The sequence below is a fragment of the Scardinius erythrophthalmus genome, assembly GCF_964197995.2.
Source record: "Scardinius erythrophthalmus genome assembly, contig: HAP1_SCAFFOLD_370, whole genome shotgun sequence".
In the NCBI taxonomy this organism is placed as follows: domain Eukaryota; kingdom Metazoa; phylum Chordata; class Actinopteri; order Cypriniformes; family Leuciscidae; genus Scardinius; species Scardinius erythrophthalmus.
The window spans coordinates 28,449-51,301 of NW_028296242.1; the positions used below are offsets into that span (position 1 = coordinate 28,449).

At 37.5% G+C, this 22,853-nt stretch overlaps 1 protein-coding gene across 1 annotated transcript in view; it reads right to left on the reverse strand.

The window, feature by feature from the left end:
• LOC308686525 (cytoplasmic dynein 1 intermediate chain 1) overlaps window positions 1-22,530 on the reverse strand; it is a gene marked incomplete at both ends in the record, with an annotated part of 38,760 nt that extends 16,230 nt beyond the window's left edge. Inside the window, 7 exons of the mRNA XM_081394957.1 lie at window positions 4,425-4,569; window positions 5,678-5,811; window positions 5,894-6,007; window positions 8,590-8,736; window positions 20,525-20,650; window positions 20,832-20,931; window positions 22,368-22,530. Of these exons, the coding sequence (XP_081251083.1) occupies window positions 4,425-4,569; window positions 5,678-5,811; window positions 5,894-6,007; window positions 8,590-8,736; window positions 20,525-20,650; window positions 20,832-20,931; window positions 22,368-22,530 (929 nt within the window). The remainder of the gene's footprint in view (window positions 1-4,424; window positions 4,570-5,677; window positions 5,812-5,893; window positions 6,008-8,589; window positions 8,737-20,524; window positions 20,651-20,831; window positions 20,932-22,367) is intronic.
• Between the last annotated feature and the right edge of the window lie 323 nt (window positions 22,531-22,853).

Consider the following 22,853-nt stretch of genomic DNA (forward strand, 5'->3'; position numbering starts at 1 on the left):
ATAAATCAAGTTTGAGATTTGTGCTGGCTACTGTATACAGGCCACCAGGGCACCATACAGACTTTATCAAAGAATTTGCGGACTTTCTATCAGAATTAATATTGACTGCAGATAAAGTACTAATTGTTGGTGATTTTAATATACACATCGATAATGAAAAAGATGCATTGGGATTGGCATTTAAAGACATTGTAAATTCAATTGGAGTTAGACAACACGTGTCAGGACCTACTCACTGTCGTAATCATACTCTAGATCTAATATTATCACACGGAATAGATGTGGATGCCGTTGAAATTCTGCAGCAGAGCGATGACATCTCAGATCATTATCTAGTCTCGTGTAATTTGCATTTAGCCAAGGCTGCAAAGCCGACTCCGTGTTTCAAATATGTGAGACCTATCACTTCTGCTACTAAAGATTGCTTTATTAATAATCTTCCTAATCAGTTTCATCATCTCAGCATCTCAGATAGCTTAGAAGAACTAGATATTACAACAGAAACGTTTAACTCTCTCTTTTCCAGCACTTTAGACACAGTTGCTCCGTTGCGCTTAAAGAAGATTAAAGAAAATAGTCCAACGCCGTGGTACAACGAGCACACTCAGGCTCTTAAGAGAGCAGCCAGAAAAATGGAGCGCAACTGGAAGAAAACAAAACTAGAGGTATTTCGCATTTCATGGAAAGAGAGCTCAATTACTTACAGAGAGGCTTTAAAAGCTGCTAGATCTGCTTATTTTTCACCGAAGTTTCCAAGCAACACAGCAGTAATGACTTTATGAACTTCTTCACTTATAAGATTGATAATATCAGGGACAAAATTATAACTATGCAACCGTCTACTACAGTATCGCATCAGGCAGTGCATTGTAGTCTCCCTGAGGAAAAATTTGATTCATTCGTTGCTATAGGAGAGGAAGAATTTACTAAACTCATTAAATCATCTAAATCTACAACATGTATGTTAGACCCTATACCGACTAAGCTACTGAAAGAAATACTTCCAGAGGTCATAGATCCTCTTCTTAATATCATTAATTCGTCTTTGTCTCTAGAATACGTACCAAAAAACTTTAAGCTGGCTTTGATTAAACCGCTTGTTAAAAAAACGCAACTTGATCCTTCAGAATTAGTCAATTACAGGCCGATCTCGAATCTACCTTTTCTGTCAAAGATATTAGAAAAGGCAGTATCCTCACAACTGTGTTCCTTTCTTGAAAGAAATGATATCTGCGAGGATTTCCAGTCCGGATTTAGACCGTACCATAGTACCGAAACAGCTCTCGTTAGAGTCACAAATGATTTGCTCTTATCATCCGATCGTGGTTGTATCTCTCTATTAGTGTTACTCGATCTTAGCGCTGCATTTGACACCATCGACCACAACGTTCTTTTAAATAGATTAGAACATTATGTTGGCATTACGGGAAATGCACTAGCATGGTTTAAATCATACTTATCTGACCGTTATCAGTTTGTAGCAGTAAATGATGAGATGTCTCATCGATCACAAGTTCAGTATGGCGTACCACAAGGCTCAGTACTAGGACCGCTGCTGTTCACTCTGTACATGCTACCCTTAGGAGATATCATTAGGAAACATGGCATTAGCTTTCACTGTTATGCTGACGATACTCAGCTCTATATTTCTTCAAAACCTAACGAAACTTATCAATTCACAAAATTAACGGAATGCATAGCGGATATAAAAAATTGGATGACTTGTAATTTCCTACTTCTAAATTCTGAAAAAACAGAGTTTCTAATTATTGGACAAAAAACTTCCTCACGTAATAACCTAGAATACTGTCTAACACTTGATGGCTGCTCTGTTAAGTCTTCGTCGTCGGTTAGGAACCTGGGTGTGCTCTTTGATACCAATCTTTCATTTGAAAGTCACGTGTCTAGTATCTGTAAAACTGCATTTTTCCATCTTAAAAATATATCTAAATTACGTCATATGCTCTCATTGACAAATGCGGAACAATTAGTTCATGCGTTCATGACCTCAAGGCTAGATTATTGTAATGCTCTACTGGGTGGTTGCCCTGCACGCTTAATAAACAAACTACAGCTGGTTCAAAACGCAGCAGCTCGAGTTCTTACCAGAACCAGGAAGTATGACCATATTAGCCCAGTTCTGTCAAAACTGCACTGGCTCCCTATTAAACATCGCATAAATTTTAAAATATTGCTGATTACTTACAAAGCACTGAATGGTTTAGCTCCGCAGTACTTGAGCGAGCTCTTAACGCATTATAGTCCTTCACGTCTATTACGATCTCAAAATTCCGGCCAGTTGATTATACCTAGAATATCAAAATCCACTGCTGGCGGTAGATCCTTTTCCTATTTAGCACCAAAACTCTGGAACAGTCTTCCTACCATTGTCCGGGAAGCAGACACACTCTGTCAGTTCAAAGCCAGATTAAAGACACATCTCTTTGACCTAGCTTTCACATAATACATTATAGACTTCTATAATTTAATGTTATGCTGCATAGATTAGGTCAGCCGGAACTGGGAACACTTCCCAAAAATCCTGATGTACTCGTTACATCATGAGAAGAATGGCATCTACGCTAATTTTAGTGTCTGTGTTTATCCCAAGGTTTTTCCTGCAGCCTGCCGGATCCAGGCCGTATCCAGATCTGACGAAGGACCTTCACCTGGACCGATGACAACGCAGTGCTGAAGTGCCAACTAGTCTCTCCCTATGGAGGATCCCACTGCCACTCTACAGATAAGGCGTTGTCGGGAAAATTCGTCTCGCGGTCCTACCCCAAAGCAACAAATAAAATAAAATTCCTTATCAAAATTTATAAGGAAAGACAAGTATTTTGTTTAGGCTTGGCTTGTAGGGAATTCCAAACCTGCGTATATTCTAACGCACATAACTATAGAACCCATTCTAAATGCGCATGTGACCGCCATCAGCGTTTCTCACAGGTTCGCGTTTAAAGTCTGTGTAGAGAGAATGGTGTCGTCTTAGCGGCCCCTAATTTAATAACAAATGATCATTGCGACGGAACCAAATCAATTAAAACTAACTTTAGATGGAAATAACTTAACTCTGCTGTAAAGCCGAAACAATCTCTGTTACCTTAAATTATACGCTTATCTCTGTAAAGCTGCTTTGAGACAATCTACATTGTTAAAAGCGCTATATAAATGAAGATGACTTGACTTGACTAGAATATGGTCATGCCAAATAAGGCATTAATATGTGCTTTATAAGTACTAATAAACAGCCAATATCCTATTTATATGCATGCTAATAAGCAATTAGTTAATAGTGAGGACTGGACCCTAAACTAAAGTGTTACCAAAAATATATTATTTGAAAACACCCTATTATCTTACATAATTTAGCTTTTTTAAGTAAATTTTGATTTTAGATATTTTTTAAAGGGGTGGTATAATGCCCTTTTCACAAGATGTAAAATAAGTCTCTGATGTCTCCAGAGTGTGTATGTGAAGTTTTTGCTCAATATACCCCACAGATATTTTTATATAGCATGTTAAAGTTGTAAATTTTTGAGGGTGAGCAAAAACGCACTGTTTGTGTCTGTTCCTTTAAATGCAAATGAGCTGCTGCTCCCGGCACAGAGGGCGGAGCTACAACAGCCTTTTTATGTTCAAACCGAAGTCAGAAAGATGGAGATACTCAAGAAGAAGTGACAACATGTAGACAACCTTTCTGAATGGTTAGTTGGTGAATTTATGTAGCTTATGTGTAGTTATCTTCTAGTCATTAATTAGCATATTCTGTCTTGATAATATATAAATCACGTTCCCGGGGGCGGGGATTATGTAAATTTTAGGGTTAATGATGTCACTAACCTGGGAGGAAACACCTGTAGTCCCTACCAGCCGTTTGTTATAGTCCTTAAAAAACAATTTCTTTAAAAGCAAATATCTCCCTTTGCTTTGAACTTTGACCTTTGTAACTTTGGAGATGTTGTTTATGCTCAAACAGCAGCATTACACACTAACTAAAGATAAAAAAGTGAAATCATATTCAACCACCCCTTTAAAAAAACAACAATATGGATTAAGAAAATGATAACTATCTGACGAGACATTTCAATATTAATGTTGTACTTTCTGAGCATACAAAAACCTCAAACAAAAATGTTTGCTGCTGTTAGAATGGCAAGGTTTAAATATTTGCATGTTTAAATATTATAATATCAGTGAATTAACAGAAGTGCTACAAAATTTCAGACTCTTGAATGAATTCATTAATGATACACTGGTAAATGTTTGAATGGTGACTCATTCCAGTCCATGAGCCGGCAATGTGTCTCATTAAAACGGATGGTTAGTCATGCATCATTTGTTTAGAATATCTTGCAGTGTGGTGTCAACAGAGTGAGGTACTCTGATGATGCTCAAGAGGTGTAGAGGACACTCTGTCTTACCTTTGTGCTCCACAGTTTTACAGTCCAGTCGAAAGAAGAAGTGACAAAGAGGTGTGAGAAATCGACAGGGCCCACAGCACTGTGACAACTGATGCCTGTCACTGGCCCCTGATGGCCCTCAAACATCTCACAGATGCCAGCTTTACTGTGGAGCAACACAAAGCGATGGTCAAAAACAAATAGAAGGAACCATTAAGGCCCTCTATACACCTGATGTAAGTCTAGTGCATGTATATGTACTTTACTGCTCAAAAGTTTGGGGTCAGTCAAAGAAATTTTACTTTTATTCAGCAAGTTTCAATAGGTAGTAAAGACATTTATAATGTTACGTAAGATTTATATTTCAAATAAATGCTGTTCTTTTCAACTCTCCATTCATCAAAGATTTTGAACTATTATATATTTTTTTCAGTATTATGTAAAAAACATTAAATATTAACAATTGTTTTCAACATTAATTATAATAAGAAATGTTTCTTTAGCATCAAATCATCATATTAGAATGATTTCTGAAGGATCATGTGACACTGAAGACTGTAGTAATGATGCTTAAAATTCAGCTTTGATCACAGGAATAAATTACATATAAAGGTATATTAAATTGTATATTAAAATTGTTTTTACTGTTAAATGTACTGGTAAAATATTACCGACCCCAGACTTTTGTACATGCTTTTCCAAATGTTTTGATCGGAAAGCCAAGATTAGAACCCTTGTTTTGATTGACAGGTGAGTAGGCGGTCCTTTGCCGCTGTCTGGGACGAACATCACTACAAACATGATCAGAAAATGCGTCCACGTGTGTTTCCGACAACCTCTGAATTTGGTTTAAGTGATTGTTTATTTATATTTCATTTATCTCTGACCACTTATGACCGGATCACCCGAGGACGATAACTATAACAATAACGATAAAGATACAGTTCTAAAAATGTAAAAGAATAGCAGAGTCCACACCACAACTACAACGATAACGGCACAGAGAAACAACATGTTGGAATCACTTTCAGATCTATTTTTTCCAGCTGATGAATGAAAAAAACACTGACAGCCAATTAGAATCCAGCCTGCTTTAAAGAGCTCGAGCATTTAAAGCGACAGACGACATAACTGGAGTGTGTGCTTAGAATAAACAGAACGATATTGTGTGTTGGTGTGGACACTAATATAGTTATCATTCTAGTTATTGTTTAACTGGCCTTAAGGGTTATCATGGACAGTGTGTCAAATGCATGCGTGTGTGTGCCACTCACCTGCCGTGTCTGGACGCTGTATACACTGTCCCCTCCTCACTGCCAACTATATAATTATTGACGTCTCCAGTGGGAAAGGCCATCCCAGTCACAGCCACTGGCTTAGACTTGTTATAAACAAGCTCCATGCTCTCCTACAATTGAGCAAGCAGACTTGTATACAGGTGTGATGGATGCTGGTAGTGTCAGGTGTTGATCAGATGTGCCAGAACTGACCTGAGGCTGTGACAGCATATCCAGGCTCCAGGAACACATACGTCCATCTGTGGACACCGTGATCAGGTTGTTGGCGTTCTGGGTGCCGACCACATTGACGCAGTACACTGGGTGCTTTGAGAAGATACAGTATGTCACATACAAATTCGTATACAGTAGTAGTGGCCAAAAGTGATGTCTGCAGTGGATATTTGTTGACACAACAAGTATGATTAAACCATCAAAATATGAGGAAAATATTTCTTTTATTTTAAAATATTATAAATATGAGGGAAGAACAAAACACTAAACTTGGTTAAGGTATTTATCTGAGAAAATTGTTTGGCAACAAAGGCAAACTACAACTACAGTTTTATTTTTGGCCAAGAATTATGTTGCACAATTTGACATGTTTCATTGCATTCTGACAAAAAAAGCTATTGACTCCAAGTACAACTATGCAACATGCTTACAAAATCTGTAACAATTTAAACAAATATATTTGAATAAAGGGTGAAGAATACAACGGTATGGCCAGCAAACATGTTGCAAAATTAAAGCTATGAACTGAATGTGTACACAGACACAATACCTAGCCTGTGAACTAACATGGCTCGGGCATCTGCCCGTCTGCAAATACAGTTGATTGTGTGAATCCATTATGTCGTTATTGCCGTCAATTTGATTTTGTTTTTTGACCAACAATGGGCTCTTTCAGATGAGCCGGTGGAGTGGTGAGACGGCAGTCGGGACATAGGCTTTCATTATTGAGGGCACGGGAGTTTAAACCCTCAGCATGTATGGCATTCAGGGGCCGTGTGTGTGGCAGCTGAGCACAATAAGGGTCTATGGACGTCCCTTTTCTCTGCTACTAGGCTGTACTGTCTTTATTGCATGACAAGGAGTTAGATGGGGCTCATTGAGCCTGACTGTGCTGACAGACGGAGTCTAGCCCTGGGTAGACTTTTGCTCAGAGAGAAGACGAGGTCAGGAATATGTTGAGGGGTGATTGCTCCCAGTCCCAGCATTAAAGGGATAGTCCACCCTAAATGAAAATTGTGTCTTCATTTACTGACCCTCATGCTGTTCCAAACCAGTAAGATTTTCTATCTCCTGTGGAACTCAAAAGGAGATGTTTTTAAGAATATTCATGCCATACAGACTAAGATTTAAGTCGTTACTTAATGAAAATCTTGCTTGACAGTCGTGTACACCATTTACATTCAGTGTATGGAATAGAGCGGCTTGGGCATTCTGATATAATATCTCATTCCACAGAATATGACTCTTTCACAACACTTTGGTCTCCCCACTAGTATGCTATTTTAAAGGATCCTAATTTTTCTCCAACAATAGGTTAACTTGTATGCAAGATCAAAAAACACTATAATTTTCTCATAATATACATTGCACAACTCCTCATTTCTCAAAGAGCATGAAAATGGTTTGTTTGAAGATGCAGTCTCTCTAAGCCCCTCCTTTCTGAGAGCCTACTCTGCTCTGATTGGTCAGACGGCCCAGTCTGTTGTTATTGGTCGACCGCTTACAGCGCGTATTGTAAACAAAATGCCAATTACCATATCTGAACTTCAGCTCCGGAGGCTTCCTCAGTGCTTGATACTCAGTGATATGAACTAATAATGGCATCAGTTTTACCATATCAAATAGTCTATGTTCACAATGCAATTTTTTTTTGTATAGATGTTAACATTTTAATGTGGCCAATATCAGATTCCAGTGTGAACAGATCATGGTCCTGGACTGACCCACACGCGCAAAAGAACGATAAAAAGACGTCACGTAGCACGCTGTCATACTGAAGTAAACGTGGAGAATATTAAATTAAGTGATTATGTGTATATTTTAAGTGTGATCTGCCGCTGAAGCCAGTGAATTCATGCGTAGGCAATATAACCTCATGTTTCGCTTGTAAATAGAGCTGTCACTGTAATATTTATGAGCTCTGACACATCACTGTCATTCACTCACTACCTTGCGCAACTGTCTTGATAACTGCAGGTATGTAAAATCTTTGAGGTGACTCCCATGAGAACAGAATTGTGCCGAATGTTGCTCTAGAGTGACGTTAAAAGTCTCATGAATTCCGATATGACCGTTCAGACTGCGGTCGCATTGTAAAACATCTGACCTGTATCGGATTTAGCACCACAAATGGAAGTATCACAAATCGGAATTGAAAAGATCAGATGTGGTTTGTTAACACTGTCATGACAAAAACAGATCTGAGTCACATGTGAGCAAAAAAACACATTTGCCTGCAGTCTGAACGAAGCCTTCGAGTCGGAGTCCTCATGCTTTTAAAGTAAATTTGCTTTTGCAGCGCTGAAAACGATGTCTTCTTGATATGTCGACAACACGAACCAATCTCTTCCAGGCCTCAGCTACAACTACAGTGTTTGAGGGCGGGGCAAAGTAGACGTTTTTCACAGGCAGCCAATGAAGACCATAGGCTGGCATTATGCAAATTTGTTACATAGGTATGTAACTGGAATTGAGACTGTAATCGCTGACGACTCGTTTCGGCAGTTCAGAATCAATTTCAGGACAATAACTCCATTTTTTGAGCACTTTGATCTTTAAAACTTTGCAGACCTTTTACATTCACAAATTGCATGCTACATGAAAGGAAATATTGGAAAAAGCATGATGGGGGACTTTAAGTTTAAGAAGGATGATTGTATCTGTAGTGTTCTTACTGTATGCGCTGCAGCGGACAGGGGAGTCCTCTGAACCGGCGTTCTTCTGTGACTTCTGTTGTCCCAGAGAACAATCTGCCCTGAATATGTGCCACCCACCAAAAGGTTAGGATGAAACCGGGCAAAACCCACCGACACCACTGGAGACTGGAAAAGACCAGATAAGGCAAAATCTTTAGGACAAAAAGACAAAGGAAAGAGAGAATGATGAAGGTGAAGATGAAGGAAAGGTGGGCAGAGTACCAAACTATGCTAAGGATTGTGGGAACAGCAGTTTTATATTACAGCATCATAAACAGAGTGCACTAGAGCGAAAAGCGCTGGCTTTTGTTGTGACAGCCTTTCCCTCCATCTTCACTTTTATTGAGTTTTTGGTTCCTCTTCAGTGCCTGTCACATGAAACGTGCCCGAACGCTTACATATTTTCACACAAAATTCTCCGCAGCGGCCTTCACAATTATCTCAGGAGACCAATTACTGACAGCAAGGAGACAACGATATTTTGTTTTACTTGCAAAACTGCCCTTTTCGTGGTGATGTGACAGCAGCGGGCGGGACAGAAGTGTAAAAAAGCGTGTTTTCATTGCGCTCTCCAGTCGTCGGTAAAGCAAAGACTAGGACTGTCTCCCTTCATGCACCGCACCATCTGCGGCCTCGCCGTCATGCACACAGAGTTCATTTTAAAGTGACTGGAAAACAAACCAGAGAAAAAGAAAACACGCTTCTCTTTTCTTTCATTCGTTTCCCCCTCTAAAAAAATACAGCTTCTAAGAGGCTTCGGGAGCAGCTTCACATGTGAGGTGGTTTTTTAAAAGGACTCAAAATAAACTAAGCTGGAGGGGTAAAAATAAAGGCGAGTTGAGTTTATTTACACTCAGGACACGCAGGCAAATCTGGTTTAAAGTTTAAACGCATTAAGACAAAAGCGTTTGATGGTTGGACGGGAGATTATTTGACTGATTGTGTGATTGAATGCGGCCTGATGGAGAAACACTACACAAATACAGAGAACCGGTAATTTTCAGAAATGATTCCCTTCATTTACATACCAGAAATGAATGACGTTATGTTTCGTTAAATCAAGAAATCAAAATTTATACTTTTTTTATGGAATATCACATTTTTATTATAGATCATAGATACATGCACATCATTATTTTTTTTTAACATTCATGCCCTTCTTTAATCAAAATAACTTCCCCTCCCTCTTGCAGGGACATCTCTTCTCTTCTCTGATGATGTGTTTAGCGACACGAGGGCGGGGCGACCTGTCACTCACATGAGATTGACCAATAGCAAACCACAACAATCCAATCAATTCCCCATGGACAAAACCAAGTCCCGCCCTACATTTTTTCTTGTTCGAGAAGCCGTTTTACTTGGATAGACATCACAATAAGGAAGAAAAGACAATCGCAACTTCTGTTTCATGCCGACTGGATTTCACACACGAGTTCTTTAAAACAAATACTCCTGGAACTATTTTTCAGTGGTGTTTCAACACTGCTACTTAATCTACAGCGCAAAACATACAGAGTGCAATCAGTGATTAATGTAGCCAGATTGCCGAATGACTCTTGAGCAGTTTCTGAATACAGAATAGGAACTTTGAATACAGGAGTCAAAACCATAGAGCACAATCAGGGTATTCCAAATCCAAACGGTTCTCAAACAATTGACTCTTTTGAGCCAATTCTTTATAGTGAATCAAAACCATACAGCACACACCCAGGGTAAATCCAAACGATTCATGAACAAATGACTCTTTTGAGCTAGTTCTTTTTGGTGAATCAAAAATATAGAGTGACCAATGTAGTCGAGTCGATTCTTTTTAGTGAATCAAAACCATACAGCACAAGTGTATTCCAACTGATTCACAAACAAATTATAGTGAATGATTTGGTTCTTCATAGTGAATCAAACACATAGAGCTTACAACATATTCATGAGACTTAAATCAGTATAGACACTGACTGGTTGTTCATATTATAACATATGTACAGTAGTTTAAGATACTGTACACATTATGTCCTGTAATCAGTGGTATTTTATAAATGAAATGTTACCACATTTTTTTGTTTGTTTAGTATTATTTAATACAGTTAAAGCCAATATTTGGATTGCATTTATGCTGCCTCCAAAAAGACTATGAATAGTTGCGGAACAAATGACTTCAATCTAAAAAATGCTGAGTTGTTTCAACCCAACTTTCTGTCAGATATGGACAAACCCAGCCGTTGGGTTACATTTTTAACCCAACACTTGGGTTTGTCCATGTCTGACCCAAAGTTGGGTTTGAACAACCCGGGATTTTTCAGAGTGTAGTCTTTAAAAAGTCACCTTTTGCAAGAACTGATTTATATGTATTAGCTTCTAATTTATTATGATTCCCACCCCTAACTACAGTATTATGGTAGAAATAAAATAGAAAGCAGATAATTGCAAGTTACTACACCGGCTGCAATAATACAATCATAGGACATCAAAAGCCAACATTTCAGGTAATAAATTGATTAGTATCTTTTAAGAGGTTGAAAAGTTTCACTCAAGTCTTGATTAGTCTGATTGCCAGTACCGCTGGAAAAGGATCTCTGTTCGGTGATTAATGATCAGTCAGACCTGAATACTAACACAGAGACAGGGGAACATTGCTGCTTAAATACACGGCTATTTCAATCAGAGCCACAAGCCGACCTCTGAACCAAGTCTCTTTCTCTCTCTCCTATAGTCATGTGTCAGGGACACGCTCCCCAGACCAGCGCTTCATTACTGGGCTAATGAACATGAGCTGGGGTCACCACAACAAGAGGGTAATAACTCCACTATGAAGCCATTAATCAGAGACTTAATGAAGTATCGTAACCTGAAACTTCAGCTCAGGAGAGCAGTCCAGCCAACAGCCAATCACAGGCCTCTCCGCACACCACTGTTTTGATCAGACTCGTCTGCTGTGGTACGCTCTCATCCCTGTCCTGCAGCAACCTCTGACGACAGTCTCGATCCCTCCGCTTTCTGTTCCCAAACATGCTAATTCTATAGCAGAACAGATTCATTTTGATTGGATTAGCTGATTTGTATAAATGCATCTGTTCAATCGTTTACAAAACTCAACAACCAGTCCGACCTACTCCTGGCAGGGTTATTATTTCTAACTAAAACTAAAACTATTAAAAACATAGTAACACTTTAGTTTAGGGCTTATTAGCATGCATATTAATAGGATATTGGCTGTTTATTAGTACTTATAAAGCATATATAAATGCCTTATTCTGCATGACCTTATTCTACATCCCTTAGACCCTACCCAATACCTAAACTTAACTACCTTATTATTAATAAGCAATAATTTAGAGATTATTGATGCAAAAGTCGTATTTAGTAGTTAGTTGATACTGAGAATTGGACCCTAATCTAAAGTGTGACCAAAAACATTTCTGTTATTTGAAATAAAGCTGAAATTAAATAAAATATAAATATTAGTTGAAAAAAAAAATTGAAATGTTGCATTGGCAATAAACTGAAGTTGAAGCACTAAAATTATTAACTGTAAATAAACCAAAACGGAAATAAAAATAAAGTAAAAATATTTAGAATATGAAACCTAATAGAAATATTTTAAATAAACAAAAGAAAAACTAATAAAATGCTAAAAAGCACATAACAAAATTACAAAAAAATTAATCTTAAATTAACATGAAAACTAAAAATATAGAAATAAAATTCAAAACATTAATAAAACTATAATAAAACTAAAATAAAAACTAAAAATACACATGACTCATTGGCAATAATGGATATTTTTTTAATCCCAAAATAATTTAATTTAAAACAAATTTAAATTTCATTGGAAGTCATACAAAACAAACACTGAAATGTTAGTAAATTAAGCATGAGAAAATATATATAAAAAATATATCAAACAGTAAGGTCAATATAAATTATATAAAAAGAGATTAAGGCAAAAAATGGAGGCATACATAATGTATGACATTTTCTTGATGGCAAAATCATGTGTATAAAATCACAAACTTACATTCTGTAGGTCTTTTTTGAAAAGGTCAAAGAGGTCAAACCCCAAAAACCCAAAATAGTTTGGAATTTGAGCACTGGATGACAATGCCTTGCTATGGGGTAACGCTGTAGTCCTCGCTTCACTCCACAAAGTTCAATGCACTGGACAATGCTGACACGATGTGAACGAGCCTTTAATGATGAAAAACATGTCATAGGGCAATCTCAGTTTATAAAACATCAGATGTATTCTTCCCTCATTACTGTAACCACATAAATCCACAGAGACCTTTTGCTCCGTAACGAAGCGCAGAGAAATATGACAAGTATTTGAACTCTCTTTAAAGTCATAATCTAAACATGGCAAAGGCGCAAGACGCTGAGAGGAAACTGGATGAAAAGGCTGTATATTCACACCATATGGAGAGCGTAAGTTAAGATCCGTCTGTCTTCAACGCATGGATTCTGAAATCACCTCTTCAGTTTTACTGGAAGCCCACAAACACTATTCGAGCGCTGTGCTCCACATGCAAGCTTTTGCTACTGGAATTAGCTCACTTTGCCCTGTGATCTTTTCAGTTCTGTAGTGGAATTGCAATGCCAATTTCAGGTTTTAGTTTGTTCAAGGGAAGTTGGGATACATCTTCGTCTACATTACACTGAACAAAAAGTATAGTGGCAGAATTATTAAGTGAAAAGAATACGAATTATCATTTAATGTGCCAAATTTACTTCGTACTCAAGTTAATTCAAAGTATACAATAGTACCATGACCAATAAAATCATGGTAACGACTTAATACAGTCAATATTAGGAAGTTTCCTGATTGTTGTCCCCACCAAATTTCACTATTTCATCCATTTCGTCAATGCAGTCATTTCACCGACTGATTTAATTGAGAATATTTCACATTACAAGCTTAGCTTGACATCTAACAACCCAAAGCTCTGATGGAAGTCGTAAAATGCAAGTGAAAACACACAATCCCACAACACCTTCCTGGTTTCACTGGGACTAAGTGCTTCGGACATAATAATATCAATGGGAATGGTTCAGTATGGGATAATCCACAAGACTAACCTTGGCATGAGGAACACTCCCTCCTTTGTTGCCCCCTTTTTTTGCGGGCCGAAAGGGAAAAGAGGAGGAAAAAAAAGTCGGAGCCATTTGTCAGGGAGCAGATGACTGTGTAACAGACAGTACATTCACTGCCGCCTCCTCCTGAAGCACCACAATCATGTGGTTCTCAGCAAAGCTTATCAGCTCCAGATGCACTCCTCTGTCTTCCACCAGCATCCTTCGCTCCCTACCTCTTTTTTTTCCCAAACTGCACCCCACGGATTTTGTCACTCTGCGGTTACTGGCACAGGCCTTGTAATACCATATCTCCGTTTCAGAGAACAATGGAGGAGAAGCCAGTGAATGCGAGTAGTTTGATCTCTCTCTTTTACCTCGGACAAGAGGAAAGAACGGCCGTGTCCCGTCAATATGAATGAACGGTATTCTTAGCATAGTCAAAAATGGATGAAATGCAATTCTATACTTTATACTTTCATTTGATTTGGTAGTGCACTTATTTGTTATGGAGTTGCATGTGCTCATAAAGCTGAGTGTAGAAAGGCTTCAAAACAGCTTTTGAGACAGGAAGAGCAGAGACCTCCAGTCCACTATGGTTTTACTGCCATTTGTGAATTTGTTCCTCCTCAAAGTTCTAATCTAAAACATCAACTTTTCAATTCAGTCAACAAGCTCTCATATTCAGCTTGCTCCACATAACTTACATAATTCCACTTTTGACTGCATACACTTAAAGGGATATTTCACCAAAATACCCTCAAGTTTTTCCAAACCTGTTTGAGTTTCTTTCTTTTGTTGAACGGAAAAGAAGAATATTGAAGAATGTTGGTAACCTGACAGTCCATTGACTTCCATAGTAGGAAAAAAAAAATACTATGGAAGTCAATGGCTACCGTCAATTGTCTGGTTACCAACATTCTTCAAAATATCTCCTTTCCTGTTCAACAGAAGAAAGACACTCATGCAGGTTTTGAACAACATGAGGGTGAGTAAATGACAGAATGTACATTTTTGGGTGAACTTTCCCATTAATTTCTAAATAAATCCTATGGACCTTCACTTTTGGCCTACAGTTAGTGCTACTACATCATTTAAAAATGGTCTAGTCAGTGGATTGCTTAAACGACTTTATATTTAGATAGTTATAGTATATAGTTATCGACCTTGGTGTGAACGGGCCTTGAGATGTTCATTTGAAAAGTCTCTATATTCTCTATATCAGTGCGCACTGTTTCTGAACTCTTTCTGAAAGTTGCATTAGTAGTGTGTAGAAAGTAGCGGTTATGGTAAGGGGCGTCACATTTCCGAAACACACGGTTGATCAATCACAACACACTGATCCAGCCGACCAATCAGAGCACATTGTGCTTTTCAGAAGGAGGGGCTTCATAGAGACAGGAACTAAACAGAGCGATACTGACAGACTGGGAAGAGAGGAGCTGCAACAATGTCAAAAATAATGTTTTTGAACATTCCAGTGTGAAAACCTATTCTAGTAGGGAGCGAAAACAAAATCAAGACTTTGAAAAATGGCGTAATAGGTCCTCTTTAAAAGAGATTAAAGATGCAACTTTTCTGTGCACTTTTTACCATGCAAACGTTAACAGCTTATGTACAGTATTCTAATTATAGCACTTATAAAAGCACCTGAAAAAACTAAAAAAGTAGAAAACAATTCCAAATAAACTAGCCAACCATCATGACCCATCCCCCTATCTACATTAGTGCTTATTTGTGGATGCAAGAGCCGGCAGTAAAACCATAGTGGACTGGAGGTCTCTGCTCTTCCTGTCTCAAAAGCTGTGAGTGGTTTTGAAGCCTTTCTACACTCAGCTTTATGAGCACATGCAACTCCATCCACCAGCATTATGCAGAGCGGGCATCTCTCCAAGCTCCTGCGAACACATCTTCCTCTGTGCCAGCGAGCCTCAGGCATCCAACAGGGGTTCACACAGAGTCATCCTGGGTAAAATATATAAACGATATCAATAAAATACAGGCGATGCAGATGAGGGCTGACAGTATCGGTGAGCAGTTTTTGGGGTGTGCCCTTGATGTGGCGACAGGCAGCCCACTTGAGAAGGTCATGTGATGTTACTGGCGAGCCGGACCTGCTGTGATGATGGGCCCGAAAGAACAGCAGAGACGAGGGAGCCAAGATCACGCCACACAGAGCCCAAAACAAACCAAAACCACCACGGAAATATTCCACAACTGTCTGAACAGGAGTGGCCTTTTGTAGCCATCCAAAGCCAGAGAAACTGTGAAATGAAGGAGGAGAGGATAAAGACAAACAGAAGCTGCTTTTCAAAACCTAGTGTGCTGTCTTCGTACGCCGTTTTTTTAAAAGCGTTTTCCAGATGTGAAGTTTTAAAATGTACGCTACCATTCAAAAGTTTGGGGTCAGGATGATAAAAAAAGAAAATAAATTAATACTTTTTTATTTAGCAAGGATGCATTAAATTGATCAAAAGTGACATTTGCAATATTACAAAATATTATATTTCAAATAAATGCTCTTCTTTTGAACTTTCGGTTTATCAAAGAATTCTGAAAAAAAAATGGTTTCCACAAAAATATGAAGCAGTACAACTGTTTTCAACATTGATAATAATCATAAATGTTTCTTGAGCAGCAAATCAGCATATTAGAATGATTTCGGAAGGATCATGTGACACTGAAGACTTGAATAATACAAAATTCAGCTTTGAAATTACAGGGAAAAAATCCATTTAAAAAATATTTTAATAGAAAACAGTTACTTTAAATTATAATAATATTTCAATTTTGGTGAGAAACTTCTTTTTCTAAGATTTGGTGAAAATCTTTGAACGGTAGTGTATATGTAACTCGAGTATGCAACCTACTAATATACCCCATTCAATCCATATTCAAAGACTGCATTGTACGTGTCCATTGTGGAGATGGCAATCCCAGAATGCACTGATGAGCACAGTGAAAAAATATATCCAAAATGGTAGAGAAAGCAGGAGAGATGCTACTCTAAAAATACAAATCTACGGTATTTCAACTAATATCTGCATGTACTGTCTTTTTATGCTTATTAACTAATCACTTTGTTTGCTAAAGGCAAACTCCATTAAAATCAAGGTAACACTTTATTTTTATGGTCCACTTGAGACATCAATTACATCAATAACACTTATTAGAGTGTTAGTAGAGTGTCTGCTTAATATCTGCTAACACTTTATTTTTTTCTCCCTAACAGACACTTAAGTGACTTTGCAAGTACGTGTCAACTTATTCTACTAACCATAACACCTAACCCTAGCCTAACAGTCTACTAATACTCTGAGATTTAGTTGACATGTACTGTAGTTGTAAAGTTACTTATAGTTAGTAAAACCAAACATCGAAATAAAGTGTAACCAAAATCAATTGCCTCCCATGTATGTGATGTGTGGAGGTACCGCCAATGTAGTATGTCCACTTATGAGAACCTGTGAGGATTAGGATGCTGCCTAAGTAGGCAACGAGGCAGCTCACTGGGTTTTTGAACAGAGCTAGAGTGTGAGAAGAAGTATAAGGAGAGAGAGAGAGAGATGGAGCGAGAGATGTGGCAAAAAGAGGTAAAGTTGGAACAGCAAAAAGAGAAACTGAGGGAAAAGTGGGAGCCGGCGGTGCTGGAGGGGGGGTTTCTGAAGTATCCAGCACATGAAAGTTGCGGCTGTGGGTAAATCTGGAAAAACGACTGCAAAACTGCTGAACTCCGCCGTACGGCCTGCCAAGAGTGAGGGAAGCCGCAAAGGGAGAATAGGAGGGGAGAAGAAGAGAGGAGAGGAGCGTGTGGGGGATGAGTATATGGCTCTTGCATGCGTGTTCCTCAGAGGGAATAAGATCAGTGTGGTTTGGAAAGGTTAAGCAGCAGAACATGCTCGCACATTAAGAGCCATCAGATTCCCGGTCTAGTGAGAGGGGAGCACCGCCGTTTAGAACAGAGCCCAGAGCGAAAAACAATATCTCGGCAAATTGGCCCAACATCTTTCATCCTCAGCCAACGGCAAAATGTTTGGAGATCCTGTGCTTCTCTCTCCTCATGATGAAAAAGGGATGCTTGAACCTCAGGACACACTGAAGGAAAGCTGTGAAATGCCATTGCGTGTTATTCATCTTGTTTTTATATATGCTTTCTATACGTCCCATCTTTTCTGTAACCACTGAGCCCAAAGTGAGTCTTGATTCATGTGACACCACAATCAAATACACAAGAGCACTTTTTACAACTACAATACATTTTAGTGTCTTTTTTATTTGCTAAAATAGAAATACATTTTTTTCTAGAAACCTTCTCTTATGATTCCCAACAGGAATTTTACAAAGCATTTCTAAATCAGTGGCCAAAAACCTTACAGTCTGTAAGACACTGATGCCCTCAGCATGATCAGTGTTGGGTGTAGTTAATTACTAATTAATCTAATTACTGTAACCTTGAAAAAGTAAGGGATAACTCTAATTTTTCTGTAATTTAATAACAGTTACTTTTGATGTAATTGCATTAAATACTGTATAGACTATAGAACAATTCTGTATAAAAACAATAGAGGATTAAAATGTATGTTTGTAATGTAAATGTCTCCCTTTACACACTTTGGTCAGTTCGGGAATAATTTATGCAATTTTAAATTGTTTATTTGAAAGAATCAGAAATGCAGATTTGTGTCTGTCCTTGTATTGTTCAACTATTCGAGGTTGATATGGGATTGAGAACGTAATTAGTAATGCAAGTAATGCAATACTTTTAAGAAAAAGTAATTAGTACAGTAATCTAATTACACTGTTGAATATGTAATTAGTGGCTAGTAATAAATGACCTTTTAAGAGTAATTTACCCAGCATAGTATGGAAGCTTGTTTCTGCCACTGAATAATAAATAAATAATAATAATTGCGACTTTTTATCTCACAATTCTGACTTTTTTTCTCAGAATTAAGAGATATGAAGTCAGAATTGTGACTTTTTTCCCCAGAATTGCGAGATATGAAGTCAGAATTGTGAGAAATAAAGTCACAATTCTGACAAATAAAGTCGCAATTGCGGGATATAAAGTCACAATTCTGAGAAATAAAGTCGCAATTGCGTGTTATAAAGTCAGAATTGCGTGATATAAAGTCGCAATTGCGAGAAAAAAAACTTTACACGCAAATTCTGACTTTATATCTCGCAATTCTGACTTTATAACACGCAACTGCGACTTTATTTCACGCAATTGCGACTTTATTTTACGCAATTCTGACTTTATATCTCGCAATTCTGACTTTATAACACGCAATTGCGACTTTATTTCACGCAATTCTGACTTTATATCTCGCAATTCTGAGAAATAAAGTCAGAATTGCGAGATGTGAACTCGCAATTGTGAGATAAAAAGTCGCAATTATCTTTTAAAATGTTTTATTCTGTGGCGGAAACAAGCTTCCATAGCATAGTTTTCAATTATAAAGTCAAATGGGAATTTTTTTTTAAATGGCTATTTTATTTTATATATAAATATGAAAAGTCTGGTGTTTATGAACGTGTTAATATGGCACGTCTGAGCATGCTTGTGTTGTAAGTGTGTGAGTAAACGAGCATGTGTGTGTGAGAGGTGCTGGGCATTGGAAAAGCGGCGCATGCACGAGCAGTCCATGTGGGTGGGCAAACATATGCGGCTGTTAGGATTAGGAAGTGGTAAGCCACATCTTTTTATTACAGAAATGTCTCTCTAATATCTCTCCCTCGCACCAGGCTGTCGCCTCCCAGACTTGCTTACTTGGTCGTCTCCCTGAAAAGACTCCCAACCCAGAGTCTTTTATAATTAGCGTCAAAACCGACACCAGATATGTTTTACACACAAACCTCAGGATTTTTTTGGCCTGACCCAAGCGGACACACACCGTAATAAGGTGCTCTGTTCCGCTGCGGTACTCCAAGGCCAGCATGCACCTTTAATTAAATATCACCTTACACTCATTTAAATCAATGTCGTCATCTGAAGTGGTACGCTCCATTAGACCTCCCTTTTATTGAAGCTACCACTTCCTTTATCATGGCTTTCCAATTAGGTCGTTTTGGTATACATTTATTGTGAAGTGCTTAGAATACCATGAGTATATACTAGTGAGCTGCTTACTGCACAGTATGCACTACCTGGTGCCTACAATATTTTTTAAATAGTATGCAATATATAGCAATATATGCAATATGTAATGATAATTAATGATGATTAATATATATTTTAACTCAGTGAAAAATTTAAATATCTAAAATAAATGATTGTTTTCCATTTTAATCTAAATTTATGTAAAATGTCTTAACTTTGTGTAGCACAAGTAAAAAAGAAAAGATTAAAAGGTGTTATTAATATCTCTGTTCACTTGATATACTACGTGAATCAAGTCAAAGTGCATGTATTGCACATTCTGAAAATGCAAGAGGTCATTTCAAGGGGTCTAGTTGTTTGTTTAAGTATAAATAGTAGTAAGTATGATGTTCTGTGGGGTCTGTAATTCTGTCATTTACTCACCCTCGTGTTTCCAAACCTATATGATATTTTTGTCTGAGAAACATTAACAAGATATTTTTTAGAAATTAGCTTTTTTTGTATATACAATAGAAGTCAATGGTCACCAAAACTGTTTGGTGTCCAACATTCTTCCAAATATGTTCCTTTGAGATGAGTTGAGAAAGTCACACTGATTTGGAACAACATGACGGCGAGTAAATGATCACAGAATTTTCATTTTTGGGCGAACTATCCCTTTAACACTCTCTGACACTCCTTTAATGACGTGTGACGTGATTTTTGGAGGGTAAGAGTGTAAAGTCGTGCTGTGTTAAGGGTTTTCACCTGGCAGTGGTAGATGTACTCTGGTGTGGTCTTCTTGAATTTCATATTCCACACCAAAGCCACACCGTCTGGCTCATGAGGAGCGTCTTCATTGTTGTTGTAGGAGGCGACCAAGAGCTCAGGGTACTGGAAATATGGAAAGATGAAGAGAAGATAGTGAGGGCAGGAGAAAGATGTGAGAGAGAAAGAACAGAGAAGAGGATGAGAGTGATAAAGCTGACTGAGAGACAGAGCGAGGGAAGATTCCCCCTTTTAAATGAACAGGTGTTGACACAGAGGGAGAGGTCAGAGAGGGAGGTCAGTCTACCTGAGGGGACCAGTCCAGACAGGTGATGACCCGATGCTTTGACCAGTGCTCATCATAGAACAGACGATTGAGAGAGAGACTGGAGCCGCCCTGTAGATCTCTGAGAGGGGGAGAAACTGATAACATGAGCTCTGGACTTTTAATACACACTTAACCATATACGATAGTAATTAAAGCATATCATAACAGACACACACACATATATATATATATATATGAAGACTTCAGATGCAAAAGCCTCTAAGTGCCATCTGAAATTTTCTTCTAAAATTAGCATTTTTTTTTCAAGCTTGCATGTTTAAGTTCAGTAATTTTACTTTAATTACAATGAATGGGTCATTTTCATTGCCATTAAAGTGAAATAACTGAACATACACATACAAGCTTGATAAAAATGATCATTCTAGAAGAAAATTTCAAATGGCATCTGAATATATATATATATATATATATATATATATATATATATATATATATATATATATATATTAATTAAAGCAAATAAAAAATGATATACATTACCGTTCAAAAGTTTGGGGTCGGTAAGTAAGATTTTTTATGTTTTTGAAATAAGTCTCTTATACTCACTAAGGCTGCATTTTTAGGAACAAAAATAAAGTAAAAACAGTAATATTGTGAAATATTATAACAATTATATATATATATTTTTATTTGTATTTGCTTTACTATTATATATGGTGTGTAAGTGTATATAGAGTATATATATGTATATGTATGTGTGTATCAAAATACTTTAAAATGATTAAAAACATAAGAAAATATATTATTGTATTATTTATTTATATAAAAAATTACATAAATGTAAAATAAGAAAAAATGGTCAAAAATATCAGTGTGTTTTGCATTACCCATACAGAAGAAAGCTTGTTAATAGATGACATCATTATGCAAGAATTTATTTGAAGAACAATGTAGACACACACACACACACACACACACACACACACACACACACACACACACACACACACACACACACACACACACACACACTATAAATACTACAGACTAGCACTAACCCTACCTATTTTTGCTATATTTATCTCACTGAGTTCAGCAAAACAAAAGAAGTTGAAAATACTCTAGAAATGTGATCATTTCAATAGGCTTTTATGACAGAACATAAAACATAAAGCAACCTACACATCCATTGCATTAAAAAAAAATGTATTGTGTAAACATTAAATTTGCACATTATACAAATCTGAATGCATCCAGATAATTGAAGCAGTTAATGGTTTTGGAATGGTTTGTCATTGTTGTTAACCATCTCACATAAATTAAATGTTTAACAATCAAGTTTGTTTTAATTCAACCATTAGTAATGCAATCATTTATAATTTATGATTGTTGTTAAATGGAATGTTTAATGCAACAATAAAATAAATGTAAAAAATACATAATTAATATAATAAAATATAATATAATATAAAATATAATGTTTATAAAAAAAGAAACAAATGATAGATCAAATACCCAGAAATCATGTTTTTGTGTCACGCAGCACATTCTCACCCCTCTTTATCCTCCAGGTCTCGTCCGCTGTAGTCGAAGAAGATGTTGGAGTCCTCAGCTAAAGCTCTCTCCATCACACGAATACTGCGGTCGAAGAAGATGAGGAACTCCTCCGAGTGCAGAACCTGCTGTTTCTCTTCCTCCGTCAGCTCCCGCGGGTGGCCTGATACACACGCCAGACAAAACACAACAAAAACTAAGATGTAAACACAGCTGCACAGTAAATAAACACAGAACAGGCCGTACGTTTTAATACACAAACACACAAAAGCACATGTCACGACCGCAGCGATGGCCTACGTGTTTACACCTACTACTTACATACAATAACACTAACAAACGGATCTAACCACAGACAAAATCATGGCCGTACAGCATAACGATGAGCAGAAACTGTACAAACTGGACCTAAACAAACCGCCCGCATTCTTCTTCCTGACTCCCAACGAGCTTTGAAGGTAGTTAAGCCAATTAGAAGGGAGATAT